The sequence below is a fragment of the Dreissena polymorpha genome, chromosome 1 (genome assembly GCF_020536995.1).
Source record: "Dreissena polymorpha isolate Duluth1 chromosome 1, UMN_Dpol_1.0, whole genome shotgun sequence".
Classification (NCBI taxonomy): domain Eukaryota; kingdom Metazoa; phylum Mollusca; class Bivalvia; order Myida; family Dreissenidae; genus Dreissena; species Dreissena polymorpha.
The window spans coordinates 52,281,967-52,294,205 of NC_068355.1; the positions used below are offsets into that span (position 1 = coordinate 52,281,967).

Below are 12,239 nucleotides of genomic sequence, written 5' to 3' on the forward strand. Positions count from 1 at the left end.
CAACACATAATTGTTGTTTGGTATTCCAGATTTACCTTTCGATTATTTAGCTACGATTGACCATGTTCACATAACTAACTTTAGCGTTTAAATAAAGATATGTTACAAAGAATTTGGAAGATTTCTGTCAATTAATATCCTTTATTATCTGGGAACTACTTATCCTAGGTTTGGAGATATTCATAGAAAAACGTGAGTTGATTTGGCCAAACTTGCATAACCATGATAATTAAAATAAAAACTGCTTCACATACGAGGCGAAAGCAAATTTAAACTCTCTCAAATGACGAGTATCATGTAAGATATTAAAGCGTTTTTGGAGATGTAGGTGACCTTTGTAGATGAAGGTGACCTTTGTAGATGTAGGTTACTTTTGTAGATGTAGGTTACCTTTGTAGATGTAAGTGGCTAATGGGTCATGCACAATGTAGTAAGACTTTTTCCTTTAAGATTATCTAAGGCGGTTTGGATTCAATGCATAGCTTACCATGCTTACAGACGTACACGATTGATGTTACCAATATGAACATATTGGTAAGGGAGGGACTTTTATTATTTCCAAGGCAGAGTTCGGACAAAGCAGTCGTCACTTAATAGGACCAAGTATATGTTATTCTTAACTGAAATTATAAAGTTATAATTTATAATATTACTAAAGGTTTACCGAGATATAAATAAGTATATATACAATTGCTTTAGCGTTTATGAGATGCACTAAAAATAATTAATCCAGTATTTTTTTGATTTCCCGTGTCAACGTAAACAATGAGAAAAGACTACTGCTGCCTTTTTGAATGACACAATTTTATCAGTAAGAGGTAAAGTCTCTAAAAATGTAACATTACACTAATTACAAGAGGACTCAAGATGGAAATAAAACAATTTCTTTCCATCATAATCTCTCTTACAAAACAAATACCTCTTTCATATAGACTTTTTAATATACATATAGCTATTCTTAATTCTAAAAGTATTATTATAAAATAGAGGCATATCCAGAATATCATCACAATTTGTTATTGGCAGCTTTTCAATATGCAATATATAGTTTTTTAAGACATTGTGCCAAAAATGTTGTTTTTATGTATAAACATATTCTTGGCATACATTTTACTAGTATTTAATATTGTTTGAAAATACGTTAACGATTTAACAGTGAATAACAATTTCATTTGACTTTCACTTATCTCGTCAGTCATGTTATGTTCATGTATTTATCCCCACGCTTTTTGAAAAGCGTGGGGCTATTGTGGTTATCTCCGCCGTCTGTCTGTCCGTCCGTCCGTCCTGGTCACTATCTCCTCCCACACTATTGGCACTAGAACCTTGAAACTTGCACACATGGTAGCTATGAGCATATGAGCGACCCTGCACGGTTTGGAATTTTGATCTGATCCCTGGGTCAAAAGTTATGGGGGTGGGGTGGGGCCGGGTCAGAGATTTTAACACATTTTTGTAGGTTATTTTCCTATAATTTCTTCATTTCTACACCGACTGTCTTCAAATTGATACTGAACCCCTCTTATGACAATACGGTCAATCTAAACTATGCATGGCCCCATTACCAACCCTGGGGCGCCCCGCCAACATAGGCCACGCCCACCTAAAATTGACTTTTACTACAATTTCTTCATTTCTACACCGATTCACTTCAAATTGATACTGAACCTCTCTTATGACAATACGGTTAATCTCAACTATGCATGGCCCCATAACTAACCTTTGGGCGCCCCGCCCACATAGGCCACGCCCACCCAAAATTGCCTTTTAATATAATTTCTTCAATTCTACACGGATTCACTTTAAATTGATACTGAACCTCTCTTATGACAATACAGTCAATCTCAACTTTGCATTGACCCATTACCAACCCTGGAGAGCCCCGACCACATAGGCCACGCCCACCCAAAATTGCCTTTTACTATAATTTCTTCATTTCTACACGCATTTACTTCAAATTAATACTGAACCTCTCTTATGACAATACGGTCAATCTAAACTATGCATGGCCCCATAACCAACCCTGGGGCGCCCCGCCCACATAGGCCACACCCACCCAAAATTGCATGGTAATCAAAATGTTAGCACATCGTGCACTCGGTGCGAAAACAGGGCGTTATAAGAAAACAGCGGCTCCTTCGGGAAGTATATCTATATTAAAATATATAAAAAGAGATAGTTCTTATGATCCTTCCAGTATTGTGAATTATAGGCGATTTAATTGTAACAGCCATTGAACAATCGGAAAAGAAAACAAAACATCATGCTGGTGAAAAATTGTCAGACAAAACTCTGAAATCATGGAAAGAAAATTGCCATTGGATAATCATTAATAAAGACGGCCCAGAAATAAGACTGAACTGTAAAATCTGCACTGAAAAAGGTGCTAAGTATCAGGGCCAATGAAGGTTCTACAAACATTCAAAGCAACAGTATTGATAGACACAATAAGTCAAATGAGCATCAAACTGCTAAGAAAGATCTGACAAATGCAGTGAATGAATGTTTTGACTCATCAGAAGATGAAAAGGAACCAGAGGTTACAGTAGATGATGAAGATTTGAAATTATTTCGGACAGTGTATTATGCTGCTATTGAAGAACTACCTTCTGTAAAAATAAACAGCTTGCTTGAGTTACAGAAAATTAATGGTTGTAGAATGTTGTATCAAAACTTGAGGTGGGATACAATTACAGACATTCAGAAGTGTATCTGCAGTGTTATTAGGAGAGATACTGTTTTAGAAATTTTTAAATCAGAGTTTTTTTTCAATTATGAGTGATCAAAGTAAAGACATCACTGTAAAGAAACATCTATCTATATGCATATGATATGTGAAAATGGGGTGACAATTACTCAATTCTTAGGAAATGTTGAATTATCAGATGGAAAGGCCCACTCTATTGTTGCCTGCCTTGTTGAATACCTGAACAGACTACATCTGGACACTTCAAGAATTGTTTCCTTTGCAAAAGATGGGGCCTCTGTGATGATGGATAAGCATACTGGTGTAGGAGTACAATTGAAATCTAAGTATGCTCCGTTTGTGGTACAGACACACTGCATTGCCCATCGATTAAATCTATCAGTATCAGATGCAATAAAGAAAGAAGAAAAACCTGTTAAGTTTAGAGCGAAAATCAGTGCACTGTATTCTTTTATGAGTGGATCTAGCAATCGCACAATTAAGTTAAAACAGATGCAACAAGTACTCGATGAACCAGAGATAAGATTAAAGGAACCTCACAGCATAATATGGCTTGGGCTACAAAATGCAGTTGAAGCCGTGTACTTCAGTTATAACTCAGTCTGTGCTACTCTATCTTGCTTTGCTGCGATAGGCAATGCAGTTGCAAATATCCTGCTAAAATATAGAAGCTTTCATGTTTGACGTTCATGAAGAACTAGGAATCCTGAGTAAAATTAGCAAGTTACTAGATAAAAACAAGTTGCTTGATGAATAGCCACGATTGAATGGGATGATAATGGGTTGCTACAAAGATCTGTCAACAAAAGCACTCTGCTAGAGAGTTATCCAGATTCATGGAGGCACAGGGTTACCTGAGTTTGCCAAGCTGTGCAAGATAGGCCTGTGTATGGTTGTTACCAGCGTGGAATGTGAGCGAAGTTTCAGCACACAAAACAGACTGAAAAATATGTTTAGAAGCTCTCTCAAAGAAGAGAATCTTGACCTACTGATTTCCATGAACATGTACCAGGTCCCTGTTGGATCATATGACCCATCTAGTGCAGTACTCGTCTGGCTTAAAGATAAAAAGAGGAGAAAGAAAAGATTGTTTCAGGGTTATAAGCCCCGGGCCAAGAAACTGAAGAAAAGTTCAGATGAGTAGGAACAGTTTAACATTAAGCTTCCACTTTTAAGAGAAGACGTTTATAGTTTACTGTTTACTGTTTACTTACATAGACCACAGGAAGTGTGACTATATTTTCTATTGCACAAGCAATACGTGAGTTTAATGTTGAAATGACGTTCATGTTCTTCATTAATACCATATCCATTTGCAAGAAAGACAGGGATACAACACATGTAAGTTGAATATTTTTAATAAAGTATGTTTCATATAATCATTTAAAATTTATTCTGTTTGCATATATCAATAACAAATACTAATATATCTAGATTAAACACGCCATGTACCATGCCATTTTTCGATGGAAATCAAAAATACCCCTCAATATTCCTAAATACCCTTTATGGCTGAATCAAAGGAGTAAAATACCCACTAACAATAATATCAGGGGGGTAAAATACCCTTTAGACAAAATCCTTATCTGGAGCTCTGATTACGACCGACAATGACGTTGTTCCGGCCAAATTAATGTGTCAGTCTTTTCACTATACGCGGAAGAATTTTTTTTTTATAGTTTTATGTTACTGCTTTCTGATTCAGTCAATTGATTTTTTAATCGCCACATACTTCTAAATTGGAAGTTCGGTAAACATCAATCATTCGGTAAATGATTATTTGTCGTCATCTCACACTAAAACAGAGATAACCCTGTGAACGATGTAGATAAGCTTGAAAACTAGCGTGCTTTGAAGAAAGATAAGAAAGTTTATTTTTTATTGTTCATGTTACTGCTTTTCATTTTTAGTCCGCGAATAGCTCACAGAAATACATATATATTTCGATCATTTAGGATTCATTCTCAATTTGATCTGAAGAACTAAGATTGAACATGGCTAGACTTAATTTTATCATTTTAATCCTTACGTATTCAAAAATGTGTTCAGGTATGTAAAAGAGAAATATTTATTCAATGATTCAATCGTTAATTTTACTTTTATTTAACACAAGTTGAAATAATAATGTGTTTGGCTTACTAAGTACATTGCATATATTAAATGTTCGAACGTTTCTTTCATATGGTTGAAGGAAGGCATATGAGGAGCCCTGATTTTGTGAGTGACTGGTTATATCTCTCAGTGGACAAAGGAAGGGATTTGCTCAAGGTTCCTCACGGACTTGGAGTGGTGCCCGTGTTAGTTCAAGTCGCGACCAAACCTCCTTCTGGACCCAATAAGGACTTTGTTTTTAATGGCATTGGTGAGTGCTTCAGTTATTATAAAGTGTTATTATATAGCATTGTGTGTAACAAAACGAACATTTGACAACGATGCAAACCTAATACCATTGCTATTCACATTGATGTAAGGCTTAAGTAAAATATAACAAACAGAAAACATGTGTGAAAACTCAGAAATCCTGTTTATATTTAAGAGGATATTATTTATGGCTTTTATTAACAGGCGAAATTCCTCGAGATGATGATTTTGATGAACCTTATGGAGCCGTTTCTTACTTGTACGACAAGGAATTTGTCTTGGTAACAACAATGTCGCGTGGAAATGATCTTCATGGAAAGGCAATATTAACAAGTAATCAGCATTATGAATGTTTCGAAAATAATATAATTTGGATTTAAATGTATAAGAACATTTCGTGGTATGTCTAAGAAGTGAGTTGAAATTTCTCTGAAAATGTTATGCAACCATACAATCATTATATAAAAACGATGCGGTTAATTTTCTTGCTTCCAATTTTTATATAAATGCACATAATATAACAGTACTGACAATATGAGGTCTGTACAACCTTGCAAGTGGATATAGTTGTAACCGCAAGTAGAAGAACATGCCCGAGTTGGACAATTTATGTATAAATTTCATCTAAGAATTTAATATAAATGCATGGCTTGACAAAGAGCCTATATTGAAATTTCTTTAGTAAACAAACGTCTAATCCTAGCAATGTTTGACGACTAAGGCGTAAGGACGTTAAACTTGCAACTTTCATATTCGATGAAAAAAAGGGAATCTGGTATAAGAGGTTTATTCGTTATTGCATGTTCCTATATCAACTGCCTCATTTTACGATGCTTTTATGAGGACTAGAGTCACCTAGACCTATACAAAGGACTAATTTAATCAATGTGTAATTGCTCTTTTAAAACAAGCTGTTGAACTTTTCAGTGAATAATAGGTATTTTGTTGGCCCGAACTCTCAGACAAGTGACGATTGCTATGTTCAAATATTGGCATGGAAACCAACCTCTCTGCCTGAGCCTGATTTTCATGTTGATAACATATCAGTCAAGTCAGGTTGTTCAAAAGGTAGGTTAAAGATTACATTTTAACATACATTAATATAAAATAACACAAAAATATAAAGCACATTTGATAGAACAACCCTCGCAACACATGGTTTGTCTTTAAAATCTTCTTGAAAGTGTCTGTCAATTTAAAATGGTTTGTTTTCGTTGCGTTTCGTTGTATGTTCCTCTATTATAACGGTTATGGACGGCTTGTCTTTAATAAAATATCAGCGGATGGTTCACATTTCCCTCCCTAAATTTTTTGTTTATTTCTTGTTGCTTTTCTATATTAATATAGAACTGCACATTTTAAACGTCAAACAACAAAAAAAGCAAATTAAAAAAATACCCAATAGTAACTTAAACATAACTAAAGACACACGCAAATGTATACCTTTTAAATTGATGTAGAATTTTTGAAATGCACTGAATTTGTTATATTTATACAGCGTTTGTAGTTTTCTGTATCTAGTATTCCCTTTGTGTGGTAAAATACAACATTTGTGTGGAGAATTTGATGACATGTTTTAAAGGCCTGTTATTTCACATTTTAATTATCCATGTAAGTCGGATTAGCATATAACATACAATACCGTTCTCTACAATACGCATGCATGCACTTGTAAAAATCTTATAAACATGCATAAATCGAATATAATGTCATAGATTATTGTTGTTTTTTAACAATTTTAATTATCACCAATTTTATGAGTATTCGAAAAACATATTTGTTTTAAAATTTAAACTGTCATTTGAAATCCAAAGGAGAAGATTGTTTTTGGGAAGTAAATCACGACTTTGGAACATATCCCAGCCTTGTAGTCGTGCGGACAAAACTTGATGATTTCAGACTGACAAACCATTCATTGAGATCTGACGCCATTGGTAAGCTTGTTTGCTATTCTTTAAAAAAAATAAATTTACGGAAATTCATATTGCAGTTTCGCGTGTCATAAGAACATGTTTCCGAATATTTTCCAACATTTAAACTGAACATTTCAAACTGCTCGAAATACATTAATAATAAAAGGAGACATTAAAAAACAACAGAAATATTGATTGTAGGTATAGATGCAATAATTAACGGCAATTGTAACGTATAAAGAGAATTCACACATGTAATTCTTTATTATAATTAAACAAGTGATTAATAAAATCTACATTGATCGATGTTAACATATAAACAATAATGAGCATATGTTGCCTTTCAGGTTCAGGATTCATCTGTTACTATGATAAATCTTTCGAACATGGAATTCTTATGTATGGATTCAACAAGACAACATTCCGAATATGGACGGAAATACAGCTGCTGAACTCCCACTGTAAGGACAGTAACGGTCCTTGACTGTCATGCGCTTAACCAAAAGCACATTCTTTTTACAAAACCTTTCGCTATATAAAGTTATTCTTCAGTATTGCTATTTCATCCTTACATTGGCTTGCAGGTTCTTGGGTGTGGTATTTCTTAAATGTCACAAAGGTGTTTTTCTAAATGCTCAGTGAATTCTTGCACTTCAGATCTTTACTATGCGGGCGATGGGTCAGGATTCGGGATCCAAGTGCAACATGGAACGCTAGAAATACTGGCTTGGAAAGAGATGACCTTAGCACCAACAGAGACAATTAATCTGTTTCTGGGGACACATGCTAAAGAACGTTTTGATCAGGAAAAGCTCATGTCGACCGAAACAAGAGGCCACAATTACTTTGTTCAACTTTGGGTACATTTTGTTGCAATTTCATGAATAATGATACAACTACTACTACTACTACTACTACTACTACTACTGCTACTGCTACTGCTGCTGCTGCTGCTGCTGCTGCTTCTGCTGCTGCTGCTGCTACTACTTCTACTACTACTACTGCTGCTGCTACTACTACTACTACTACTACTACTACTACTACTACTACCACTACTACTACTACTACTACTACTACTACTACTACTATAACTACTACTACTACTACTACTACTACTACTACTACTACTACTACTACTACTACTACTACTACTACTACTACTACTACTACTACCTCTACTACTACTACTACTACTACTACTACTACTACTACTACTACTACTACTACTACTACTACTACTACTACTACTACTATTACTACTAATAACTATAATAATAATTATTATTATTGTTGTTGTTATTATAAGACGTGGTAGTAAAAACAGTAGTAGAAGTATGTGTTTCTAATTTCTTGTATATATCATATTATATGAATTTGGTCTGAATACAGGTAACATGTGATATAATATAACAAAAAATTATACATGTACATGCGATGTTATGTATATATTAAAACTTTGTCAGGCCACCGCTCGAAGTGGGCCGAATGTTCACTATCGATTTCTAGCCAGTGGTTCGATGGCTTCCACATCCGATCCCAAAATATCACCATGCACGTTTGGTGGCATCGAATTCGCATATTCTGATACCGCTCTGAGACTCTGGAAGCCAAACAACAGCTTTAATCGAGCTTCTATCATTTGTGTCCCAAACATTTTTGCTGGCGGAAAATATTCACAAAGCTCGAACGATGCTTTTGCTGTTGCCCATGTGTGGATAACTGTGGGTAAGCACAACCTGAATGGAAACTTGTTTATTAGTAAAACGTATAGTTTCAAATTATCAATGTTGATGTTTTTTTTGTCAATAGTTTTACTTGTCTCAATCTTTTTTTCTCTGTTTACCCAGATCACAATTTGCATGCAGAATGCAACACAACTCAAGACTGTTTGGATGGAAATTCAGCATGCAGCAATAATTTCACATGTCAATGCCAAGCAGGGTTTAAGGAAATCCACCGAGAAGAAAACATAACGGTTAAAAACAAGTATCATAATTCTAAAACGATCTTGAAATCTTATGTAAAGCTCTTTTTTAATTTGTGTACATATCCATACAAGAATTATTTCCTGAAAGAACTGACCATATGTTATTATTTGCTTCAGGAGACAGGCTGCCTAGTGGAGGGCGAATGCAGGGAGAAAAATGATACAACTGGCGACTGTATCGGATGTCGATTAATTCGTGATTTATGTGGATGGTCGGCAGGTAGCGTAATCAAATAATAGTTGTTATTCACACATTCATATCTAAAAAAACAAAACACTTTCCATTTATTTTTACAATAAATTATATTAAAATGTAAAACTTAATTGTTTGACTTATGTTTCAAAACAAAATGGTGTACAAATATCAGTTTTCCTATCGGGAACAATATATTTAAGCCATAAAAAAACTTTTCATTGATAATACAAGTTCGAGTATAACGCGTATTGCAGTTAATAAAAAAAAGAAATTAACGTATGTTCATTATTCTACTGAATTTACAGTTGAACCACAAGACAATATTCCCAACATTACTGCTCTGATCGCGGGATTCTTGAGCTTAGGTTTACTTATTATCCTAGCGCTGCTCCTGCTTGTGTTTTTGTATCGATGAAATAGACAGAGGGGAGAAATGATAAGGTAATTCTACTGATTAAAAGCTTAATGCGTTTTATAAATAAATTAATATGTAATATATTGAATAAAAATGTGGTATTTAAAGTCAAATCACTTATTTTCTGATTGATATTTTAACAACTCTTTGTCCAGTATTGCAAGGAATAAAGGATACTCAAACCAGTTTAAATAATATAGATTAAATACGGAATAAACACGGAAATATTATTATATAGCAGTCCCCACATGCTTCACATTTCTAGCCGTTTGTAATTTAGACGTAACAAGCAATTTACATCAACGTCTTCAATAGCAAGCCCAGAAAGTATGTTGATAACAATAATCAAACTGTATTTCAATGCCCCTCATTTTACAAATCTTATTTAAACTGCGAAAAGTGATGTCCAACTGACTTCTTAATTGGTGATTAAGTAAGCATAAAGTTGTTACAAGATAAATATTGGGACAATGCGGTATCCAGATAATCCGCATCCTATCCCATTTCAACCTATCAACCTATTTTTTTCTAATTTCCTTTCTTTTGAAGGTGTGCAAGGACAACGGCATTCAACAATGTTTGCAAGGAATAACAAACCAGAAACGAATGTATGAACAAACGGATACCTTTCCAGAGACGTTTGTTTCGTACAACAGGATCTGGCAGTCGTTCACAGTTAAGATAGACGTTTGGTCTTGCTTTATGTAAATATTAAACAGAAACTTATTTTAGAGGGACGTATCTCTATTTTTTTAACATAACTACTTTGCTGGCATAAGTTAGAACTTTATTACGAACAGCGATATGCAAAGTGCCAACGGGAATGCAAAATCCATTGATGTGGTGTATATGTCATATATTCTTCATTTATGGTAAATATCATGTTTTCGAATTTAGTTGTCTACAATCAAAAACATGAACAATAAGACATGGGATGGTAAGGAAATACACAGTGATTACAATCGAGTAGATATTATGTACTTGTGTCTTTATATATGTTTTTTTTTGTTTTATTCAAAATGTATTTTTCTAAACATTTAACATCTTTACGTTATAAACTTAAAAAAGGGAAAGCTAATAATAGAAGTGTTTCATAAGAGCAAATATATATTCAAATCTTGAATAGCGTAGCTTATCTGCCAACAAGAGTTCGTGAAGTATGTGGTAAGCAACAGATCTTGGGCCTACATGGTAAAAAGTCTATTAGGTTATTGTGGTTTTAAAGATGTATGGGTGAACCAAGGTTTTGTAGAAATATTTTTGAAAATTTTTAGAGTAAGAGTTACAGATATGTTTATACAAAATTGGAAATCCGAATTAAGTGAATCAACTAGAGTAAAAACATACATATTAATAGCCGATTTTAAATATAAATCCTATTTGAGTAAAGTAAATATTTCAAAGTACAGAATGGCTCTCTCTAGATTAAGAGTCTCTGCACATATGCTTAAAGTTGAAACGGATAGTTGGCAAAAACCAATAGCTATTCCTTTTGAAGAAAGAAAATGTACTTCATGCAATGTTTTAGAAGTTGAATACCACTTTGTTATGGATTGTACATTATATACTGATGTAAGAAAAGCTTATTTAAAACCATGTTATAACGTAAGACCAAATATATTAAAGTTTATAGATTTATTGACCTCTCAAAATAGCAATATTGTTACAAAATTAGCTATGTTTATTTTTAAAGCATGGGAAAAAGAAATATTTATAATACATATTATGATTAGGGTAGGACTTTTGTATATATTTATGCACAACCGCTCGCTGTATATTGTCTTATAAATTATCCAATACTTTGCTCTACAATGTACCGATATATTTTTGATGTCTATGATTCCAATGACCTGTGACTTTTTTTAATATTGTTTGTGACATTTCATGTATACTCATGGGCATATTGCCTACTGTATTATCATATAAACTCTGCAAATACTCTGCATGCCGCTTGTTACGTTTTGAATACTTATTTAAACCAGGATTGTTGATTTTAAGCTTCTGGCTTCAATGTCTGGCAAAGATTGCTTATTGAATGCTTTCCAAGTACGGAATATACTCTTAAAACGACTGTAACCTGTTTATTGTTATATCGTGTTTGAGAAATACATAGACAATAATCCGGTATCAGAATCATTTGTAATTTTAAATTGTCAGCATAAATTTGTTTATCACAATGTTAAAATAAACTAAGTGTTTTTTAGCTTAAAGTTAGCAACCCAAATCCTAAGCTGTTGGTGTATAAGCAAGTGGCGACTCGACATATGATTTACCGCAAGTTATAATACCAAATGACAATTTAGGACATTTTACATTATTGTATATTAAAGGCATATGTCTTCCTTTTCAATCATTTTATCGATTTAAGGAACATGTAACCGACATACATGCCAAAGTGAAAAACTGCTTTTGGCATTTATTCAAGCATTATAAATTGACGCCTACTTCTAGAGTGCAAACAGTCTTGTTTCAAATGTTGAATTAAGAAATATTTACAGCTACGTTAAAATATATATATTTCCAAATGATAAAATACTGCGCTGTTTATTATAAATTATGCTATATAGATGACATTCATATTGAAATTGTTAAACCAGATTAGTTATAGTCATAAAACACCGTACTGCACAAACGACTCCTCTGGCAAGACGAAATTACGA

General features: G+C 33.8%; 1 protein-coding gene across 1 annotated transcript; it reads left to right on the forward strand.

The window, feature by feature from the left end:
- Window positions 1-4,888: 4,888 nt before the first annotated feature.
- On the forward strand, window positions 4,889-8,968 carry LOC127874079 (uncharacterized; the record flags this gene model as incomplete). Its single annotated transcript, XM_052418232.1, has 7 exons — window positions 4,889-5,069; window positions 5,273-5,401; window positions 5,996-6,136; window positions 7,329-7,442; window positions 7,639-7,841; window positions 8,445-8,706; window positions 8,829-8,968. Coding segments are annotated over exons 1-7 (1,170 nt in total), but the record flags the coding sequence as incomplete, so codon positions are not given.
- Between the last annotated feature and the right edge of the window lie 3,271 nt (window positions 8,969-12,239).